This window comes from Xyrauchen texanus, chromosome 18, assembly GCF_025860055.1.
Source record: "Xyrauchen texanus isolate HMW12.3.18 chromosome 18, RBS_HiC_50CHRs, whole genome shotgun sequence".
In the NCBI taxonomy this organism is placed as follows: Eukaryota; Metazoa; Chordata; class Actinopteri; order Cypriniformes; family Catostomidae; genus Xyrauchen; species Xyrauchen texanus.
In genome coordinates this window covers 40854193-40877835 of record NC_068293.1, presented here as the reverse complement: position 1 = coordinate 40877835, position 23643 = coordinate 40854193, and the positions used below count along the sequence as shown (strand labels likewise).

General features: G+C 38.4%; 2 protein-coding genes across 3 annotated transcripts in view; both read left to right on the top strand.

Moving 5' to 3' along the window:
* The first annotated feature begins 308 nt into the window (after positions 1 to 308).
* Positions 309 to 7325, top strand: LOC127659050 (retinol dehydrogenase 7-like). The gene is made up of 5 exons (XM_052148674.1): positions 309 to 490; positions 2554 to 2868; positions 4998 to 5256; positions 5843 to 6006; positions 6824 to 7325. The coding sequence occupies exons 2-5, from the start codon at positions 2556 to 2558 to the stop codon at positions 7045 to 7047; spliced, it is 960 nt and encodes a 319-aa protein (XP_052004634.1). The 5' UTR covers positions 309 to 490; positions 2554 to 2555; the 3' UTR covers positions 7048 to 7325.
* Positions 7326 to 7950: 625 nt separating this feature from the next.
* The window catches only part of LOC127659128 (coiled-coil domain-containing protein 89-like), a 28969-nt gene continuing 13276 nt past the window's right edge, over positions 7951 to 23643 (top strand). The window contains exons 1-6 of one of the 2 annotated variants that reach the window (XM_052148792.1): positions 7951 to 8239; positions 9294 to 9326; positions 9859 to 10189; positions 12363 to 12621; positions 13473 to 13636; positions 13812 to 14850. In XM_052148792.1, the coding sequence (XP_052004752.1) occupies positions 8237 to 8239; positions 9294 to 9326; positions 9859 to 10189; positions 12363 to 12621; positions 13473 to 13636; positions 13812 to 14029 (1008 nt within the window). In that variant the 5' untranslated portion in view covers positions 7951 to 8236 and the 3' untranslated portion in view covers positions 14030 to 14850. Of the gene's footprint in view, positions 8240 to 9293; positions 9327 to 9858; positions 10190 to 12362; positions 12622 to 13472; positions 13637 to 13811; positions 14851 to 23643 lie in introns of those variants that run through there. The other variant, XM_052148793.1, reaches the window with a different exon arrangement.

The window sequence follows — 23643 nt, the reverse complement described above, 5'->3', positions numbered from 1 at the left end:
GTTAAATAAATACATACATACATAAATACCAATGTAGTGCTCCAGCTTTATAAAATTGTTTTCAAAGTAATTGCAATTAATGTCACCTGTTACTTTTCTCAGCGCTGATGAGAATTCCACCAATCACAGTCCTCTAATTTCTGCAGAGATTGATTTGACGGATTTGTTATAAATCCTTGATATTGACATATTTAAACGACAATGACTTTTAGTGGATGAATCCAGTTCCAATTGGTCTCCAAAAACGAAATTTGACAACGCCAAGAAAATTGAATGCGACTCAACGTGGATTTCTGTTCTCTGATAAGCAGCAGGCCCTGTAGGGCTAACACGGAACAATTGTGACGTAATAACTGCGCTTTCAGTTTGTTGGCGTCAGATGTTACACGGTAACAAATAAGAGAAGGAAGGAGTCTAAACGATCTCATTATCTGGGAACAGACAGGGACTTCAGAAAGTTGACAGTTGTGTGTAAAGATCCGAGGAGACGGTGAGTATGCGTTGACTGTTTGGTCTGCAATAAGTTACAAGTTTGCTTTTATTTTTGTACACTGCTATTTAACAAAGATTTTCGAAAAGCACATTTTCTTCGATTAATAAATGTAATGTTGCAAAAAGCGTGTTGGTTTATTTTCGTTCTTCTATTACTCATTATATGCACTAAAGCGCAACGGTTCACGGTTTTTCGCAATCACACTGTAATGCTAAAAACAGTGGCGACTAACCAAAATTAGACCCAGGCCAACCCAGAATGTTAGAGATTTTTATTTTATTTTATTTTTTTACTTAAAATATATATTTATAAAATAGCAAAAAAAAAAAACGCTTCAATTCTGCTTTCTGAAAGAATTGTTTGAATATGCCGCCTTTCTGTTGCTAAGGAAAATTTGGAGAGAAAAAATGTGGCCCATCCATTTTTATTGAGGCCCACCAAAAGTAATTTCTTGGCTACGCCCCTGGCTAAAAGTAAGGAAAATTGTGCTTCATGATTTTACAAAATATGGGCCTATATATATATATATTTATATATATGAGAGTGAGAGTGAGTGTGAGTGTGTGTAAATCTCCTACATGGAAGGCAAGCCCCACTCTTCTTAATCTTTATTTACATTTGATATATTTTAATGTTGTCTTGCTCTTCCACAAACGCATCATAATGTTTGCATTTGATAGTTAATGGTTCACCATGTACCTTTTATAACCTACACTCACCTAAAGGATTATTAGGAACACCATACTAATACTGTGTTTGACCCCCTTTCGCCTTCAGAACTGCCTTAATTCTACGTGGCATTGATTCAACAAGGTGCTGAAAGCATTCTTTAGAAATGTTGGCCCATATTGATAGGATAGCATCTTGCAGTTGATGGAGATTTGTGGGATGCACATCCAGGGCACGAAGCTCCCGTTCCACCACATCCCAAAGATGCTCTATTGGGTTGAGATCTGGTGACTGTGGGGGCCATTTTAGTACAGTGAACTCATTGTCATGTTCAAGAAACCAATTTGAAATGATTCGAGCTTTGTGACATGGTGCATTATCCTGCTGGAAGTAGCCATCAGAGGATGGGTACATGGTGGCCATAAAGGGATGGACATGGTCAGAAACAATGCTCAGGTAGGCCGTGGCATTTAAACGATGCCCAATTGGCACTAAGGGGCCTAAAGTGTGCCAAGAAAACATCCCCCACACCATTACACCACCACCACCAGCCTGCACAGTGGTAACAAGGCATGATGGATCCATGTTCTCATTCTGTTTACGCCAAATTCTGACTCTACCATCTGAATATCTCAACAGAAATCGAGACTCATCAGACCAGGCAACATTTTTCCAGTCTTCAACTGTCCAATTTTGGTGAGCTCTTGCAAATTGTAGCCTCTTTTTCCTATTTGTAGTGGAGATGAGTGGTACCCGGTGGGGTCTTCTGCTGTTGTAGCCCATCCGCCTCAAGGTTGTGCATGTTGTGGCTTCACAAATGCTTTGCTGCATACCTCGGTTGTAACGAGTGGTTATTTCAGGCAAAGTTGCTCTTCTATCAGCTTGAATCAGTCGGCCCATTCTCCTCTGACCTCTAGCATCAACAAGGCATTTTCAGCCCACAGGACTGCCGCATACTGGATGTTTTTCCTTTTCACACCATTCTTTTTAAACCCTAGAAATGGTTGTGCGTGAAAATCCCAGTAACTGAGCAGATTGTGAAATACTCTGACCGGCCCGTCTGGCACCAACAACCATGCCACGCTCAAAATGGCTTAAATCACCTTTCTTTCCCATTCTGACATTCAGTTTGGAGTTCAGGAGATTGTCTTGACCAGGACCACACCCCTAAATGCATTGAAGCAACTGTCATGTGATTGGTTGATTAGATAATTGCATTAATGAGAAATTGAACAGGTGTTCCTAATAATCCTTTAGGTGAGTGTATATAGCTTTGTCCATGTAACACTCATATCTTCATTCTGCTGATTTGGGGGATTTGCATGAATGTTAATGTAATGTGGATCTTATTTTCTTATGATAACACACAGAGTTTTCAATTTCTTTTTCAGATATGTTCCTGTATATTTTGGGCCCCATAGTCTTGTTCTATGTGTACCGGTGGTTCAGAGAATTGGAAAGAGTTTCCAATAGATCAGAGAAGTTTGTGTACATCACAGGCTGTGATTCAGGCTTCGGGAATCTCTTGGCCAGACACTTGGATGAAAAGGGTTTCCGTGTCATCGCTGGCTGTTACACGGAGAAGGGAGAGGATGAGTTGAAGAAGACCTGCTCTGACAAACTCACTACATTGCATTTGGATGTGACTAATAATGACAACATCAACAAAGCCACTGACACCATTAAAACCCTGGTGGGAGAGAGGGGTAAGACCACAGGGCAGAAATTACATTCTTAAATCTTGAACATCTTTCCTCTATAGAGTTGTGGTTTCATACATTCAGAAATGCATCATGACTAGGGCTGAAACGATTGTCGAATAGTCGTTTTATGTCATTTAACATAACATGAGATCACATTAAACTCTAAAGACTCACGAGAGTGGCACTGCAGTAAATACAGAAGCGCTCTCGTTGTGGAATATGCGGAGCCGGAGCTCTTTAAAGGAAACACCTTGTACAGCTTTAATGCATTTATATTTAATGCGTTATAGCTTTATTAAAGTTCAAATAATATGGAAGCAGATCATGTAAATAACTACAAACTCCAAAACTGGCATTTTTCTCTGCAGTCAGCACCTCTTCTATGAGTTGCACGAAGTGTCCCGATCCAAAGGGGAGAGATTGAAACTGCTCCCGGCTGTGGCACACTCCTTCATGGGGAGGCTCATCCTTTGAGTGCACACTTGCTGCAGCTAGATTATAACATGATGGCTCGCAACTTATTGAATCATAATACATGCATCACTGTGCATTTCTTATCATGAAGAAAATTGGCAATACGCAGCTTTATTAATAAGAGCGTTTGTTATTTTTGTGAGTTAAAGATGGATTGATGTGAACAAAAACGTTAGAGAGGGTAGTCTTTGTCCCATTATACACTGCAACTAAATCTGTTTTTGTATCTAAAACTCCTTTTAAAACAATGTACATTTTCTTTAGCAGCTACACTGCAGAAGAAAAATTGTTATCTGAGAATGTTGAATATAATATGATTTGTATTATATATAATAAAATACAAATATTTTAAAATATCTAAAAATCCTTTAAAAAGATGCATTCACCTGAGAAGCAGCATATAAGACTTGCTTTTAGAGAATAGATCATGAATATAAGTATATCATGTCTTTACCGCACTCACAGAAGTATAACCAAGTAAAAAATATACATATATACGAAATACACTTATATTTAAGATACATTCTCTTAAAGTAAGTCTTAATATCTTATATGTTATAAGTAAAATGTATATTATTTTAAGGATTTTTAGACCATTTTAAATGGAAAACAAGACAAAAACTCTTTATAACAAAATGATTTTTTTGCAGTGAATTTCTTTACTGAATTAAACTTAATTCACTTTTAATTCAGTGAGACATTCAATGTCATTTTAGAGGTATTTTTAAAAGATGATTTTGTCCTCTTTATTGTTAGTAAGCACGTTTAATACAACCTTTTAAGTCGGGGCACAAGCTGAATAATCGGTTAAGAGCTAATGATTAATCATCGCAATAATCCCAGAATAGTCGAATAATCATTAGATTAATCGATTATCAAAATAATCGTTAGTTGCAGCCCTAATCAGGAGTTGTTATGTGCCATGCAGAAATGAATTGAAAATGCCTGTAATACTACAGTTCAATTACTAACGCAGAACTGAAATTCAAATTTAGGGAAGTATTGAATTAAAATGGAATGAATTTCAAAGAAAGAATTTTTAATAATACATTTCAGTTTTCTGTATGAATTACCTATAAACGTTGTCATGGTACACAAAACATATGGGGGTATTCCTAGAAACAATACATTATATATTAAATATCAATGTTTGAAATGCCACCTAAAGAAAATTGTATTTAATTAATGTCTCTCACTATAATTCATGCATTACCTTTTTGGACCAATGGACCATGATGGGAACACGTTCACTCTTAGTACACATATGGCAAGTACAACCGTGTTAATAAAATATTATTTAATCAATAGATTCAAAAATGCAACTTGATGTTATCTCAAAAAGTGGTGGGCATTATGGCAAAATCAAAGTCAGATTTGATGGCTAATTGTTTAGACAATTTTTAACATTGTTTAAAGAAATCTCCATAATAAGTTTAGAAAAATATGTTTTGGGGAATAAATAGGCATAATTAGTATCGTTCCAAAACTTGTGTTGGACTAATTCAATTGTTCCAATTCACATTCAAACTGATGAATTTAAAGAGTGATGTGTTACCAAACCCTTGTACTGTATTTGGCAATCTTTTGCATGTGTGTTCTTGCAAAAGTGTGTTGGTAATAGAAAACCGTTTTTATTTGCTATATGCATGTGTTTCCAGGTCTTTGGGCCGTGGTTAACAACGCTGGTGTCTCCATCCCAACTGCTCCCAATGACTGGCTGGTTATTGAAGACTTTAAACACATGATAAATGTCAACCTGTTAGGAGTTATTGCTGTCACTCTGAGTGTCTTACCTCTCATTAAGAAAGCAAAGGGCAGAGTGGTTAATGTGGCCAGTATATTTGGAAGGATTAGTGCCCTTGGCGGGGCATACTGCATATCCAAGTATGGAGTAGAGGCGTTCAATGACAGTCTAAGGTAAGACGTTGGGTGGTAACCACTGAATGAACACAATTTAAGTGAGTGTGAATTAAAACATTGGATCGTTGGGTGTTTTATTATTAGGCGTGTTCAAGCTTCATAGCTGCCATTGTACAACATACTTCTTTGAACTTTTAGCCAGTTGGTCTGATTCACACTAAACTTGGTGTGAATTAGCTAGAGAGGTTTCTAGCAAAGTTTTCAAAAGATCAAAAACGTTTCTCAGATACAAGCCAATAAAAATGTTGGGTGCTAACCAGATCAACTTATTGACCTATAGGTTCTGAAGGAAATGTCTAAAACTGTCACAAATATAATTAAGCTACCGACTGGTCAAGTTGCAATTTGGCATGCTTTTTCTTTGGTACAAGTGTTAACATCGAATCAGTTTCTGGAAATAGGGGGGCGCTGTAATTTAAGAAAATCTTCAAACCTTTGCGATTGTCAAAGTTGAAATTGACCACTATAAAACTCTACACAACATCCACAGGATCTACTCTTTCAAAACTAGCAATTGTAGCAATTTTTTCTACTTGTTCAATGCCAAGTATTGCTGTTTAATATTTTTGTCTTTGTTGTACAGGAGGAACATGGCACCGTTTGGAGTTAAGGTTTTATGTATCGAACCTGGATTCTTTAAAACAAGCGTTACTGACTCTGGTATCATACAGAGTAGTTTAGAGAAATTATGGGCGAAGTTGCCTCAGGATGTCAAGGATGAGTACGGCAGTGACTACGTAGACAGAAGTGAGTGCAAATCCAACAAGTTTTGCATCTAACCAGTAATGGCTAATAGCAGTAACACTTCCAAAGTGATTTTACTGGTTATTAAAGGGACAGTTCACTCAAATATGAAAATTCTCACATAATTTACTCACCCTCATGGTATCCCAGATGTGTTTAACTTACTTTCTTCTGCAGCACACATACTCTGCTTTGTGGGTCAGTACAACACAAGTGAATGATGACTAGAACTTTGAATCTTTAAAAATCACATAAAGGCAGAATTAAAGTAATCCGTATGACTTCAGTGGTTAAATCCATGTCTTCAGAAGTGCTTTGACAGGCGTGGAAAACAGATCAACATTGAAGACCTTTTTTTTTTTCTTGAAATCTCCACCTTTGACAAGTATGTAAAAGTGAAAGTGGAGATTTATGGTTAAAAGGACTTCTCACCCATACCTTTCATATCACTTCTGAAGATATGGATTTAACCACTGGAGTTTTATAGATAATTTTTTATGCTGACTTAAGTGAATTTTGTACCTTTTTTATGTTCGGGTCACCATTCACTGGCATTGTATGGACCTACAGATCTGAGATATTTCTCTAAAAATCTTCATTTGTGTTCAGCTGAAGAAAAAGTCATACACATCTGGGATGGCATGAGGGTGAGTAAATGATGAGAGAATTTTCATTTTGGGGTGAACGATCCCTTTAAAGCGAACATAGATATGCAAAATCTGTAGATCTCATATTACATAAATTCTGCAGAGGTAGAGAAAGTATCACATATTGTAAGCTGGAAATCATTTTCCTGATGTTCCCGTTATTGTGTTTGTAGTGAAGCTAAGGATGGCGGAGAAGTATGAGAAGATGTTGGATGCAGATCTGATGAAGGTGGTGAGCTGCTTGGAGCATGCTGTGGCTGCCGTCCATCCTCGTACCCGATATTCTCCAGGCTTGGATGCCAAGTCCTTCTGGTTGCCTCTCTCCTACATGCCAACCTTCATCTCTGATGCTCTCATTTTAAGAGATTCTGTTAAACCAAAAGTTTCAATTCTGTAGGCAGACGATACCTTGTCATAAACAGCCACTTCTCTGTGGTATAGCCTAGCCTACTCTTATGTAACACATGATTAAGCCACATTTCAATCTGTAAAGAAATGTATATGGTTAAATAAAAAACTTTATTATATATTTTCACAACAATAATAGATATGAATAAAATTATTTTTAATTTTTTTTATGTTTTATGTAACGTCTGTGGGTAGGTGTTTCATTGCACCTAAATATAATGTAGCCTATATTGCAGAGACAGCCAAATAAACCATATAAGATACTTAATGGGATCCACAAGTCTTCTTCTTTTTTTTTTTTTTTTTTAAGAATTTCTTAGACCCTGACCTTTTGTAGAAAGAATTTAAAGGGGTAGTTCACCCCAAAAAAAATTATTTTCATCAATTACTCACCCTCATGCCATCCCAGATGTGTATGACTTTCTCTCTTCTGCAAAATACAAACAAAGATTTTAAGAAGAAAATCTCAGCTCTATAGGTCCTCACAATGCAAGTGAATGGTGACCAGAACTTTATAGTAGGGAGGAGAATTTATAGTAAAAAGTACTCAAAATCCGAAAACTTTTGTTTGTTAGCAGGTTTAATTCCTGGATATTTTTATAAATGTGGTCTCAGATATTTGGACCCCACTGTAAATATCTTCCATTTCTATGCAGAGAACATCAGCTTCTTTAAATGTGATAATATGAGACGTAAGCACAGAACTGGGTATCTTACATAACATATTTTAATTACAAATCTTGTTAATGATTATCTTACCGGTATCATTCTTTTCATCCTAGCTGTGCTTTAGCACACTTTTGAAGCCGGTGCTAATTATCCAGCATACTGAATGAGATACTTAATAAGTAACCATTCACTGTTTATAAAACAGAGTTTGACCCAACTTTTTTTGGACTAGTGACTTCCTTGCAGATATAAAATAGCATGGCCACAGATAAAGAAGTAAAAGGTAATGATCGGTTAGAAGCTATAAGAGGCCATAGGGTTTATTACACAACTCGACATGTTTACTGAGCGTGTGGTGTTTCAGAAGCGACCTTTGACACGGCAGTCAGCTTGCGACCCTTCACAGCACAGTGGGATAAGGACAGGAGTGGTATTCCGGTGTGCGAATGTAAAAAATGTACTTGTTTTAACAGGTGCCAGATTAAACAAGGAGGACTGAAGACTAAGTCATGGTATGTCAGTTCTGTCATTGAATGCATTGATCATGTTATCTGTGTCTTTATAAAATTAAATTAGCATAGCAGGGATTGCTTGGGGTATCATTTTTCAATGAAAACATTTTAGTGTTCATTCTATGAATGATTTATTTGTAAGAAATTATTTACAGGGATAATAGTATGAAGGAACATAATAGCTTTCTGAAATATTTCTAGGTGACCTGTGGATTCAGGTGATTTACATTTATACTTTTATTATTATTTATGCCTTTTGGAGCATGCGAGAACCAGGGCCCATCTGGGCACCGGCCAAGCCGAGTAGGGCTCACCTTCCCGGCTAGAACCGACGTGGTGGGGCCTGGAAGTGCTAAAAGAGTTTAAAAAGTAAATTTGGGAGAGGGTGTAAGAACCAGGACCCCTGCCAGACCGGCTGTGGCCGGGAGGGTGAGCCCAAGTGGGCATGAGGCGGCTCTAACTACAGCCTGGAGGGTCCAGAAAGAGGTAATATGTCCTTTAAAGTTCTGGGAGAGCGTGCAAGAACCAGGGCCCCCCTGGGCACTTTTTTTGCATTGTGCCATTATTTAAGATAAATACAGATTTACCTTTTTTGTATTGCAAAATAATAAAATTTTGAGATAATTGTTATGAAAATTATCCTATATATATATATAATGCAATATTAGTAATTTCCTAAGATTTTGGGGTAAAATGTGACCTGACATATTTTCATAAAATTCACCAACACATTGAATTCTGCATGGGCATATTTGAAAATATTGTTTGTACACATTTTGACCACAGGTGCTTGCGCTCTATAATCAGTTGTTAAGTGCAAGTTATCTGTCTTGATGTTTATGCATATGAAATTCCACAGTTACATAACAACCTGATTTGGTCTAATTATTAATAAGTTAAACTCTGCAAGCAGTACACTTTCAATCCACTGAGGACAAAAGGCAGAATTAAATTTAACCAGACACCTTTTTTCTCAAAATGTGTTACTTATCACAGATGTTGCTCTCCTCTCTCTTGTTTTAAAAGTTGATAGAGAGCTTTTGTGTTTCTCTAGGTGTCTGAAGGCAACCTTCTGGACTTTGTTCAGGTAAGAATGTTAACACTTTTTCTGAATTAACCTTTTCAAGGAACCATACTAATTATAGGTTTTCAGAACTTTAATAAATAAATCTCTCACATAACTTATTTATTTATTGATTACAGTGGTATCCAAGTTACCACTATTAGCCTAACATTAACTGTAGAAACCTTTTTTCTTCTTTTTCTTGCATTTTTAGTTCACTTCAATTTCTATGATAAATCTCTCTACGGGTTGATACAAAGAACAAATGTGACTCATTAACAGGGTTCCCATGGGCATTGATAATGGTCATTTGTAGGCCTGTAATAGTCATGGAAAATAATAAAGTCTTTAAAACTCGTGAAATCTTCTGTAGTAAATATAATAATTATGTTCTGCTCTGAAATATTTCATTTGCTATGGCTGCATATTTGTCTTATTGGAGACATTCTGAACTAGTAAGTAATATGTCAAGGATTGGTGGATGACACACAACCGAAATTACCGAGTGCACCTTTAAATTGGTCCTGAACATGTCCCATTTTTATCCATACCACAGGTATGGACCAGTAACCTGCTCTGTTCATGTTCACTGGCGGCTGCAGCGATCATCGCCACTGTCTGGTTGATCAGAGACTCACGTCAAATCGACGGCATTGATCAGAAACACGTGCTGGTGACTGGATGCGATAGCGGCTTTGGAAACCTCTTGGCTCGGCAACTCGACCGACGAGGTTTCCGCGTGATCGCCGCGTGTCTCACGGAAACTGGTGCCTCCAGACTGCGCTCGGCGGCCTCCCCCAAGCTCAAGACGCTTCTGCTTAATGTTACCGACAGCGCGAGCGTCAACAGAGCACTGGAGTTCGTGCTCAACGAGACCGGGGAGAGAGGTGAGACGGACAGCTCGAGGGGGATAGATAGGGTGCCAGCTCGAGTCAAGCACTGTAAGAAATAAAGTGGAGATACAAGCACTTTGACGACCACATAGCCTTCAGACCAACTCATAAATCTGCAGGTTTTGGACAAGCCCCCTTTAAAGATGCTCCTCGGTGACCCGGAGGAGCATCTTTAACCAAATGCCATTCTCATACCAAAGCTGCATCATTCTGCACATCATCATTTATCAGAAAATGTTATGATCCCTCCTTAATGCATATGATTTGCTCATTTGCACGGAGTTTAATTATTAAACCTTTGAATTTTCCCTGTGCACAGGTAATGCAAAATTTGGAAATGGTTGTGGAAACATTTTAAAATAATAAGCTTCGCAATATTCTGGTACCATGGGCGGATTATGATATATTTATATCAATATTTTCTTTTTCCCAAACACCTAAGCCACGTTTTTTTTTCGACAGACATTTTATACAAAGAATAAAGCTTAACCATATAAAGCCTAGCATATGAAATAACAATCAGAAAATTATATTTTTAAAACCGGTTTAAACCTATTTTTCAATCAAATATTTACATTTTAAGGACATGCTGCCTGAATTCAATAAATACTAATTTTGAAATTTCAGAAACAAGATAAAAGTTGTTAATTTTACTTATAAAAATCAGCAAAGATTTCACATAAAAAGATCAAAATATGAAGCTATTTTGCAAATTAATTTACAAGGTCTTCTACTTCCAGAAGAGCATGGAAACTTTCAACAGGCGGTATTATAAGATTAAATAGTGTCTGAAAAGACGTAATTAGAAACAGGAAGGCAAAAGGGTTCATTGTGGGGCCCTTGTATAAGCTGTGGGGGCCACATATTTAAACATATACACATTTGTTTTCAAAGTCGATGGGCCTCAAAACCTTAAAGCTCAGGGCCCCTGGTAATCAAGGGTCCCTGGGCACTGGCCCAATTGACCCGGTCCCTAATTCACATATGTTCAAAACAAGTTCAGCTCAATTGACAGCATTTGTGGCATAATGTTGATTAATTTCGACTCATCCCTTCTTTTCTTTAAAAACAAGCAAAATTTAAAGGCAGAAATTTGATGCTTATAATTTTATAAAAGCACTTACATTAATTCTTCTGTTCAAACTAATATATTATTTAAGAGAAGAGTTTAAGGTTTGAAACGTTATTTAGGTTTTGTGTGTATGGCGTTACGTCGTCATGGCAATGAAGTTGTAATGTTGTATGTAACTATGCCAAAAAAATGTTATTAAGTGATTTTATGTAGCTACAATTATGTTAACATGCATATTGTTTGTCTTGTGACTTTACTTTTGAAATGTTTACGGATCGGCCCCACTAACATCCATTGTAGGTGCCTCACTGTAAATCAGATATTACTTTTTAAAAGAAAAGGAGGGATGAGTTACAATAATTTTTTGTGTAATATACAATATGCCACGAATGCTTCGATTGAGCTTAACTGGTATTGAACCTGGAATATTGCTTAAAGTCATGGGAATTTCTGTAGTCAATATATAACAGGACCCAAAAGAGACCACATTGAAATCTAGCACACATAAACTGTATTCTACATACCTGGGAATAAACATTTGGATTTTGAACTTGAAGGAAGATTAAGACATGAAATAAAAAAGAAATAGGCTACTTAAGATTCTGCATAATTTCCCTCACTAATCAAATGTGAGTATATTTGTGACCATTTCAACACCTTTGTACAAAATATCAGATTTCCTTGCTTTCTATGAAGCATGCAAGATTCTCTGACGCATAGACGCACGCTGGAATTAGAGGTGCTGAGGGAGCTGCAGCACCCCAGTCGGCGTTCCAGCTTACCCTGTGAAATGCTGTCAAAATAGTTTATGCGTGAAATATGTATGACAATTCATTAATGTTATTTGAAAGCCATCAACCATTAAATGTAATCTCGTAAACGAAAATAATGGTGAAAATTTGTAGGGGAATTTTAACATCATTAATGATAACGAAAATCGGAAAAAAAAAATAACGGAAAAAAAAGCGCTGCAGTCTCTATAATGTCCTTATCCAGTAATCAATTTTTCCAAACAATATACAGGTGTAAAGTTGCAATCTTGAAATTCTCAAATACTCTAGTAAAATGTAAAGAGCCTCATCTTTCTTACATTAGGTCTGTGGGGGTTGGTGAACAATGCTGGCATCTCAGTGCCCATCGGCCCCACAGAATGGATGCAGCTGGAGGACTTTAAGAAAGTTCTGGATGTGAACCTGATAGGCCTTATAGAAGTGACGCTGAAGTTCTTACCTCTGCTGAAGAAGGCTCGAGGTCGGGTGGTGAATGTGGCCAGCATACTGGGCAGGCTTTCTCTCATCGGGGGAGGATACTGTCTCTCTAAATGGGGTGTGGAGGCGTTCTCTGATAGCTTGAGGTATGTCTAGGGGTGTACCAAAGAATTAAGTCCAAGATAAATGCAATTGCCAACAATAACGTTTTGTACAACATTCAAATTGCACTTGTTCATTTATCAACATTTAACACATTAGTCAGCCCTTAGTTCTATTGAAACTGAATATATGTTCTCTAAATTACATTTCCAATGCAAAAATCATACTTGATTTTAAATTTTATTTTTACAATTTTACTCAGAGATCCAGGCTGTCGTCCTGCTAGATCCACAAAGTGATCATCTTCACATAATCAAAGACAACCACAATTGGGAAGTTCAATTTTCCCACAGTCTATTGGATTAAATTTATACTCCACTGATTGTTAGGTTTATGGTTGGGGAGTTGACTGCATTACATTGTCAACTCGCTTTTGGTGCCACTCTGTGGACATTTCATGGTCTGCACTTATATAGTGCTTTTTTTAACCTTAGAGGTTACCAAAGCGCTTTACACTGTGTCCCAATCACCCATCCACACTCACATTCACACACCAATGGCGACAGAGCTGCCATGCAAGGCGCTAGCCATCCACACTCACATTCACACACCAATGGCGACAGAGCTGCCATGCAAGGCGCTAGCCTGCCATTGGGAGCAACTTGGGGTTCAGTGTTTTGCCCAAGGACACTTCGTCATGTGGAGTCGTGTGGGCCGGGATACAAACCACCAACCCTGTGATTGGTAGCCGATCTGCTCTACCACCTGAGCCACAGCCGCCCCGCACATTTCACCTGGCAATTGGAGCTCACACATGCCCATATGCCCAACAACACTTCGTTAATAACAGACCGAGTTTTGCTAAAACCTCTTTTTACCACCTTTCTCTTCTCAGGAGGGATATGATGCACTTTGGGGTGAATGTAAGTATCATTGAACCAGGCTTCTTTAAAACACAAGTGACAGATTTGGGTCTTATTGAAGATGATCTGAAGAACCGGTGGAATAGCCTCCCAGCAGAGGTCAGGAGATCCTATGGAGACTCGTACCTGCAGGAATGTGCGTGTATATGATGTCACATTGCAGCATCAAAACAGTTTTCATGACTATAAATTTAGAATTTTGTCATTTTTTACTCACCAAACCGCCATGCTGTTATTATTCATGTAAAACAAAAGTATAGACATAGAAAAATATACTCCCTAATCAAATTTTTTATATCTCCTTCCTTCAGATATGAAGTTGCAGGCATTCTCCATGCGTATTTTATGTAGTAGTGACATTTCAAAGGTGACATCATGCATGCAGCATGCTCTCTCAGCGCGACATCCCAGAACGAGGTATGCGGCTGGTTGGGACGCCAAGCTCTTCTGGATTCCTCTCTCGTATCTGCCGACTTGTGTAGCAGACTTCATCATAAATATTCTGTTACCTTCTCCAAAGGAGACCTGAGTGTTGGTACAGAGAATTGCTGTTGCCACAATCCTGCTGTAGCACTCTTGTGCCCTTCAGCAAAGCAATCAAGCCTAGGTTGCTCTATTCCCTGTCGTGAGAGTACTGCAGGCTTAGTATAGATGAACAACATTTGCTAAATGACAATCATAAAACAAAATTTGATATGAAATATTGAAAGGACAATAACCCTGGTGGTGGATTTGGTCTTCTACATTTTTTTTAATATAATAAATGTAATCAATTCAATATATATTTTATATTGTGTATTAATTCGTCTTTAAGTATAGGTAAAATCATTTATGCATCATAGAGGTTAATGTAAAAGCAGCTAATGCCAGAACTGCATTAACTGTCTATTTAAAAGTATGGTATAGTTATACTGTAGTTGAGTCTAGTTTCAGGCATTCAGTACTCATTCAATTAAATGCCAGGTTGATAAAACATACGTTTCTTATGGTCATGGAAAATCTGGAAATATCAGGGTATTTTAAAACTTTATTCTCTAGGCCTGTAAAAGTAATAGAAATGAATAATTACTGGAAATTTCTATAGTGAATATATTTTTCTAAGTATGTGTGACAGGGCGGAGGGCGGGCTGGGTTTTGATTCCGCACACCCGGCCCCTAATCAGGCTGATCAAGCCTCAGAGAGGGATAAAGGCCGACTGGAAGCTGCAGTGTGAGAGAGAGAGAGAGAGAGATTTACGGATAGCTGTCCGACGCCTGTGTGTGTTTGTCTTTTTGATTCAGTTTTATATTAAAACTATTATTTATATTGGTAAGCTGGTTCTCACCTCCTCCTTTCCATTAATCCCTTTACAGCAGCGTTTCTCAACGGGGGCGGTACCTAGGGGGCGTTTGGACAGTGTTGGGGGGCGGTGTGAACAAGGCAGCAGAGAGGGGGGCGCTCAGGCACAAATGGGGGCGTTACTCAGAGGTACTCAACAGGCGGCCTGCGCAAAAATCTTTTCAGCTCTTCTCCTTAGCCTATGTCTTCGTCTTGCTCGGATTACTGCTGCCACTTCACCAGGAGGATATGCCAGGAGAGCCGCTTCCTAAGTTACACATGCTTTTAATAGGCGGAGAATTTTCAGCGCAAAATAGAGGCGCGCTTTCACCGGCTTTTTCTGTACATAACGCGGAATACATAATTAGGCGCAGTTTACGCTTCCCCTCCCATCTATTTATGTGACACTCCCACTTTCCCTTGTCCATCCCATGAATGCATGACACGAAAGCGCATTTTGCCATTTTAAATTGCGACAGGCAATCTGCGCTTTCATCTCGGTGCGTCACGTTCGTACATACCTCGCCATGGTTTTATGCGCACTTTGCGAAACAAATACGCCTGAAGTGGGCGCAAAAGCGTTAGTACATCTGGCCCTGAGAATTTTAATTGTAATGTGATGATCGGGTGCGGATATCTAATCGGAGAAAATCATTGGTGATGGTGAGTTTGTTTTTAACAGCTGATTCGGGTGACGTTAGAGCTGATCCGCGCATCTCTACTCTGCAATGTGTAATTGGCCGATGGGAATAATAAAGTCATAATAATATAAATATTGATTTTATATTATTATTCTTTTTGCAGTTATTCACCTAGTATATTAATATTAACTTAAGTTCTCTCCCTCTTGTCCCGCAAAATCAGGTCTGCTGACCTGCAACAGAGCAATAGCCAGGTGGTCACCCTACGTTACTCACTGTTATTCATCACAACGTTTAAGCCTCTGACAACTCATACAATGTTCATTTGAATGTAAAATAAAATTATGTCTGTGCAAATTAATGAATTCATATTTAAATGTTGCTAATAACCCACTCGGCTAGTTACCGGCAAATGATCTCCATAGCAACGCCTAAAAACAAATGCCGCAGCTGTCAGAGTGGTAGAAATGACCGTTTGTAGGCTATTCAAATTTGAAGCCTATATATTGCCTAATTGAGTGCGCGAACGACCGCTGCTTTTTCATTGGCCATTTAGGTTAGTTACGTTATTGTTCACGTGATTGGTTCATCTTAAAAAAAAATTTGTGTGAGCCTGAATTTGTTTGAATTTCTAAATACATTTGAAATACCTTTCAAACAATCCATGTGTTTTTGCATTTTTTTCCAAACACAATATTAGCCTACTCAACTTGAGGCTTTTACATGTAGTTTAAATACAATAAGAAACTTCTGTTTCAGTTTTTTTTTTTTTTTTTACCAAAAACTCAGGCTTCAGGTATCAGTGTTGCAATTGTTTGGCTGTAATAGTATTTCTGAAGTGTTTTTTTTTTTTTTTAAAGGGGGCGTTAAGAGGATCATGAAGAGGTCAGGGGGGCGTTTGTTCAAAAAAGATTGAGAACCACTGCTTTACAGCATTTTACACTTAAAAAGATATTTAATTGTCTAGAAATTCAGCATTCAACACATCTTTTGACCAATTATATGTCAAAAGTCTCTGAGATTTGCAGGTTTCCCATGATCAAACCCCTGAAATTGCTCTTTTTGAATGTGATCTCTATAAAAATATATTTTTTAAAGTGTTCTGATCCTGTAATCACAAACATCTGGAAAAGTTGTGGAAGTAATTGTTCAACTCCGAAACATACAAACACAGAATACAATGAAAATGTCTTTGAACAGACCAAATTGAAAACAATCAAGTAAATAAATAAAAGATTTTACTTTTATTAGAAACTAAATATTTAGTTTTTTATAAAAAGCAGTTACTTTATGTATACAATTTTATTTTTATTGAATATTTCAAAAACATCTGCACATTTGTTCAAAAACATACACACATATATACAGGTATACATACACACACATATATATATATAATATATATATATATATTATACATACAATCAACATTTAAACCCCATAACCCTCCCTCCCACATATATACAGTATATATATATATATACACAAAAAAAATTCTCTATATGATTATCCCCCACATCAATAGCCGCCCCATCGTCCAGAACACAAATCTGGGGCAAAACGAAACCCGAGTGCCTACCACGTCAGACACAAAATTCTGAACCTTCAAACAGAATTTCTGGATTTCAACACATCACCAAAAACCATAAAACATGTCACCATCCTCAGATTGGCATCGCCAGCTGGTGGGTGTATCTTTAAGACCAAGCCTATACAATCTAGAGGGGGTCCAATAAAATCTATGCAAAATGTTTAATTGCATAAGACGTAGCCTTGCATCTCTATATGCAGACTTTATGTTTTTAATAATCCTAGCCCACACCTCCTCCTCCAGTTCCAAGTTAAGTCTTTCTCCCATACTCTTTTGAGAGAAGTTAAAGCTCCGTCCCCCAGACTCTGAATTAACAGGGAGTAATACACTGATGCCTCATGACCTTTTCCAAAAGCAGCAATCACCTCTCCCAGAGTATCTGCTGCTTTAGGGGGGATTTCAAACGATCTCAACACTCCACTCTCATTAAGGTCACTGAGTGTAGTAACCCCCCTCTCAATCCACTCCGACCAGCAGAAAGGGGACTTACCGATACACAGTCTTGGGCACTTTTGTCCATACCGAGTGTACATGCAAAATAAAAGGGCATGACTTAACTTCTCAGATTAGTTTGATAGAAAGGCTTTGCAATGGCGAAATAAGGGCAAGAACTTCCTGTTCATTACCAAACCAGTGAAGGCCACTTTCAGGTGGAGGAGACCAATGAGCCAAATGTCTGAGACTGAACGCATAATAATAAAACAAAATCTTGGGTAGGCCTGGCCCACCTTTGTCAATCAGCCTATGTACATTGTTGAGATGCAATCTGGGATGCTTACCGTTCCAAATAAAGGTCTTTGCTTTGCTGTCAAATTGCTTGAAATAAGAAAGGGCGACATCGGTAGGGAGAGATTGTAGCAAGTAGTTACATTTTGGAATACATTTAATTTTAATAACATTAACACTAAATAAATCAGACAAATTAGCTGGGATTAAAATCACCAAATACTTAATTTGGGCCACTGGAAGGCGCCTGGCTGGAAAGCCGTTACTGGACAGTACACTGTCAGAGCCAAAGCTTCGGCTTTAGACCAGTTGACTTTGTACCCTGAAAACTTAAAAAAGAATGAATAATTCTGTGGAGGCAAGGCATAGATCTAATAGGGTCAAAGACAAATAATAAAATATAATCTGCGTAAAGCAGAATCTTATGCGCCATTCCTCCCGCCGTCACCCCAGGAAAATCATCCTCCTTTCTTATCAAGGCTGCTAATGGTTTCAGGGCAAGACAGAACAATAATGGGGAAGTTATTCAGAGTAAAATAATCTGAAATTAATCCATCTGTTTTACCGCAGCTACAGGGTGTCTATAAAACAACTTAATCCAACCAATAAATGTACTCCCGAACACTTGCATTACCAAAATCTTAAAAAGATAATCCCATTCTACCATATCAAATGCCATTTCAGCATCAAGTGAGATGGCAGCGACCGGAGATTGATCATTCGCCACTAACCACATGATATTGATGAGACACCTAATGTTATCAGAAGAGCTGCGGCCCCGAATAAACCCCACCTGATCTATATGTATAAGAGATGTCATAACTTTACTTCATCGGTTAGCCAAAATATTTGACAACATTTTTTACATCTAGCTGGATCAGGGAAATTTGATGGTAACTTTTACATTCGCTTGGATCTTTGTCCTTTTTATGAATCAGGCTGATTCGGGCTTGTGTCATGGTTGGTGGAAGCTTTCCATTGTTCAATGATTCCGTATAAACTTCTAACAAAAGTGTAGCCAGTTCTGTAGTTCTGTATTGGCCACAATTATTGGCACCCCTAGAAATTATTATGAGTAAAATATATCTGAAGCAGTGGCGGCTGCTGGTCTTTCAAAGAGGGGAAGCTCATTTTCGGCCTACATTATAAACTTATTTACCCTATTTTTTGCACTAAATCAATCTTAGGTGTTGATCTGCCCTGCTGTTTAATTCTAATTTTTTCCTCGTAAGGAAGACTTTCAAATGGCTTCGCCAAAATCAGGTCGACAATATTAGCACCGTCTGCCATCGTGCGCAGTTTCACCCGTACGACGCTAGCCTAGCCTACTGTATGAATGAACGAACGAACGCTCTAAAACAAAATATATTAAACTTGGTAAAACTGAAACAAGGAATGTGGTGTATAATTGTGTGAAATGTATTATGCAAATTGACTAGCAATTTCACCAAACAAATATAAAGAAATAGGTTGCAGCAGTTTGTCTTTCCACTACACTTGAGAAATCCGCGATGGGACTGAGCGCGAAATAGCTTCAGTGACTTCTTATAGTACAGATTCGCTGTCAATCAAAAGGAGATGCAGTCTTTCGACAGATCCTCCAATCATCACGCGGAAGCCCGGAGTCCGGGCCAGCCCTCTCCTCATTCACCCCCAGAGACGCTGAGCGTCCGTGGGCGGGACATAATCGCAGCATTTATCCAATGACCGTCTATTTTCGGAGCACTGAAAAAAACTGTTCAGAGCAGCCCCATTGAAGTCAATGGACGCTCGGCTTCAACAGGGAAATGCACTGACGCTACGGGAATGTATGAGAAGTAAATCGAGTCAGCCGACCTGCTATATGTAATGTAGCTGATTCTGAACGAACTCGTCTTCGAGATGAACGTGTTCTAACGCATTTTTAGTCAATAAATTGTTTACACAATAGTACATATTTGACCATTATTTTTTTGACATTATAGGGGAAGCTGAGCTTCCCTTGCAGTCTTAAAGAAATCACCACTGATCTGAAGTATATTCCCATTCCTATTTTAAATTGTTTAGTGCAACTGCGTGACTAGGAACATGAAATTGTTCAGCCATGACTTCCTGTTTAAATATGAGGTAACACACAGGCCATTCCCTTAATCATAAATCACAGTGTGTTAGACTAAAGAATATAGTTCTGATGTGAGGCAACAGGTTGTTGAGCTTCACAAAATGAGAAGTGGCAAAAATTATATTGCCAAAGCATTGAAAATACCCATTTTAACCCATGTTAAGAATCTCCAGTTGATAGGAACATGTTAATCATTGCCCTGATGGTGGAAATGGGTATTTTCTGTCATGTTCTCTGTTGTCTTTTGTTTTTGTGCTTTTATGTTGAAGTTTAGTTTAGTTCCTGTTTCCTGATTGGTTTTTGTAGTCCTTTGTAGTTTCATTTTATGATTGGTTTTCCCCTGATTATTTCTCATTCCCTGATTGTTCCTTTGTGCATTTAAGCCCTTAGTTTCTCTGTATTCTTGGTTAGTTCGTGCATGTTTTGTTACGCTCTGTACAAGGTTCCCTGTGGTTTTCCTCCTTCTCTCTTTTTTTTTTTTTTTTTGGTTAAATAAAGCTGCACTTAGATCCTCATTCTCTGCCTGCCTTGTCACATTTTCAATGCTTTGGCAATTTTATTTTAGCCACTTCCCATTTTGTGAAGCTCAACAACCTGTTGCCTGAAAAAGGATGTGTTATTATATTGTCTCCATGCACAGAGAGGTGGATGGTTCAAGTGGCCAGGCATTCTCCAAGGAACACAGCTGGAGAATTGCAGAAATGTCCCAATGCCCACAGATAAATGTGGTGCTGGATCTTTAATGTTGTGGGGCTGTTTTTCTGCCAGAGGTCCTGGGCATCTTGTTTGGATACATGGCATCACAGACTCTATCAAATACCAACAGATAGAAAATCTAAACCTGGCTGCCTCTGCCAGAAAGCTTACAATGGGCCATGGTTGGATCTTCCAGCAGGACAATGATCCAAAACAAACATCAAAATCAACACAAAAATGGTTCACTGACCACAAAATCAAGGTTCTGCCATGGCCAGTTCCCTGACCTGAACTACATAGAAAACCTGTGGGGTGAACTAAAGGTGAAAGTCCATCAACATGGACCTCTGAATTTGAAGGATCTGGAGAAAGGATAAACGATGCAGATTTGTTTTCACAGACTTCTTTGCTCATATTATCAAGGGTGCCAAAATATTTGGCCACAACTGTATATATATTATGTTCATTTAATAGTAGTCACAAGCAGATCTTCACATGACTGTATCTTGACATGTTGACTGATATTTTATCTGAACTAAATACACTGTATTGTCTCTTGAACCTGGCTACTTCACAAATGATGTATATATACATAAGAGAATTATATGAGTTATGTTTTCTCTCCATTGGCAATAATCAAATAAAATGCCCACAACTTGCTCTCAAAGCACTTAATTCATACAGTAGTGTTGGCATGTTTGTGCATCTTCAGGAAAAAGTATAATCTATTTAAAAATAACTTCTGAGCAGGGGATATTATCAACATCAAAATCTTTTCAGTTTACAAATGTACAAAATATTCATAGCATTCTCCTTCAGAAGCATCAGTGCAAAGCTATACAAATATGACATCACAATAAAAAAAGAATCTTAAAACAGGATTTGGCATACACAGTATCAAAAGGCAAAGTCTAGATTTACCAAAGTCTAGGTTTAATGTAGGCTATACAAACATTATATCTACTTTCTTTTTTTCCCTCCAAAATAATCTTTTTGAGAGAATAAGATTTCTGTAGTATGCATTTTGCATATAAAAATAGATTCTGTGCAAAGGGAGTGTGTGTTTCTTTGTAATTTCCCATGTGTGTATGTGTATGAGGTGAGGGTTGGTAATCTGTCCTCTTTAACCAGGTTGGCTGTGTCCATAAAAGTGTCCTCTGTTGGAGAATAGGTGCTGAGCTTGTCTTTCTTTTGGGGTTTGGGAGAGGGAACGAATGGGGATGGTGGAACAGATGCAGATGGTTGCGTTGAAGGGCTGCAACTGAAACATAGAGGACCCAAATAACTTTTTTAGCCATTCGGAAAGGTTTTCTGCCTGTCAGCATTTAAAAATAATTCATATTATTTTATCTGAAGTTGGATTTGACTGGGTCCTCACCTCCGAACAAGTAGGGTTTTCAAATATTGTACTTGCCATCAGTTTTATTTTAAACTAACTCCATTTGGACTCTCGTAACATCACAAAATTAAAAATGAGGCCCTATTTTGACAACTTTGCATATAGTTGTTATGGTGCATAATGGTTCCCTCTCTTTTCAAGGCACAAATTTTGCACCCAACAAATGTATTATTTAAGCAAAAACACATCCGTCTACTTAAATCAAGCTTTTATTGAGCAGTTTCTGTGTGTTTTTGAAAGTAGTTTCTCACCTCCAAATAAGCAGTTTGCTCCAGTGTGATTATTAATCCCCATAACGCTGTGATTTAATCAAATAAATACATAGTCTGTATGTGCTGTGTACTTCAGAGTGATCTCTGTCTCTGTCATCTCACACACAAGAGCGTGCGTGATGATCTTGATGAGATGTTTTCAGTGCATGAGCGGCTGTCTCAACACATTCATTTTGAAGCGTGCCTCACTTGCAGATTATTTATTCAATTAAATCAGAGACTGTTTTAGTTTAATTATCACACTAGGACATATCACAGTTTTAATTTGATTAATTCTACACTCAAACATTCATTTTCGGCCAAATGTCATATTCCATGACATTCTGTGTTTTATTGCTAATACCATTTTCATGACTAGATTCTGTGTTTTCTCATTTAGGGTTAAAAATGCAAAAGAAATATGTCCCGACTCAAGATATACGTCCACTGAGGTGCGGATGCAATCTTTGTTTTATTAAAATGTAAAGCTACATATGGGTTGATAAGAACCCAGAGCCTCTAGCGCAAGGGCCAAGTTAGTTACCAATAGACAATCAGATGCTTATTAAAAGAACTGATGGATGTACCTCTCTACTGACCAACAATCTCATGACTGACAGTAGCAGCAGATGTAGAGCTGAAGTTATCAAATTTTTTAAATATTTATTTTAGATCTCGAATTGGTCATCAAGAATGACTATTCATCAAAGCAGACGATTTAAAATAATCCTTTATGAGTGCTCCTCATTGCTGTGCGACTTCAAATGAAGGCAATGTAAGAATCTCGCGAGATTGACGAGGGAGGGATCCCTTCTAGACATGACTACCTGAAACCCACTAGCAAGCAGCAATTTAGGTATCATGGCTATGATGTAAATCAATCTGTGGCAGGGCGGAGGGCGGGGCCGGGTCGTGATCTTACACACCCGGTCCCGTATTAGGCTAATCAAGCCTCAGAGAGGGATAAAGGTCAACTGCAGATCGTGCGGGAGAGAGAGATTGTTTACGGACATGTCCGTCATATGTGTGTGTTTGTCTTTTGTTTAAGTTGTTAATTAAAATATGATTGACATTGTCAAGCCGGTTCTCGCCTTCTCCTTCCCATTGAACCCCTTTACACTGGTGCCGAAACCTGGGAAGGAGGAGGGATACGCCGTAATAGAGTTCTCGCCACTACCGTCCACCCCAACAGAGCAGCCGCGGCCATCTGCCGGGGGACTAGAAGCCCAGCCGCCGACCGCGAGGGGAGAAGGGGCTCCTAACGGACCGCCTGCAGCGGTCAGGGCCGCTACCAGGGGTGGAGGAGTCCCCTACCAGCCGCTGAAACGTGGGGAGGGGCTTGCTGCAGGGGCGGGGGAGACCCCTTCTCCCCTCGCGGTCGGCGGCCGTCGTCCGCTTCCAGACGGCTGGGCTCCTCGTT

What these genes read in the sequence shown, in the direction of transcription:
- LOC127659050 (XM_052148674.1), top strand. Translation starts at nt 2,556, where the DNA reads ATGTTCCTGTATATTTTGGGCCCCATAGTCTTGTTCTATGTGTACCGG. An exon ending in GCGTTCAATGACAGTCTAAG is followed by an intron (nt 5,257 to 5,842) that starts GTAAGACGTTGG and finishes TTTGTTGTACAG; the next exon opens with GAGGAACATGGCACCGTTTG. An exon ending in CAGTGACTACGTAGACAGAA is followed by an intron (nt 6,007 to 6,823) that starts GTGAGTGCAAAT and finishes TTGTGTTTGTAG; the next exon opens with TGAAGCTAAGGATGGCGGAG.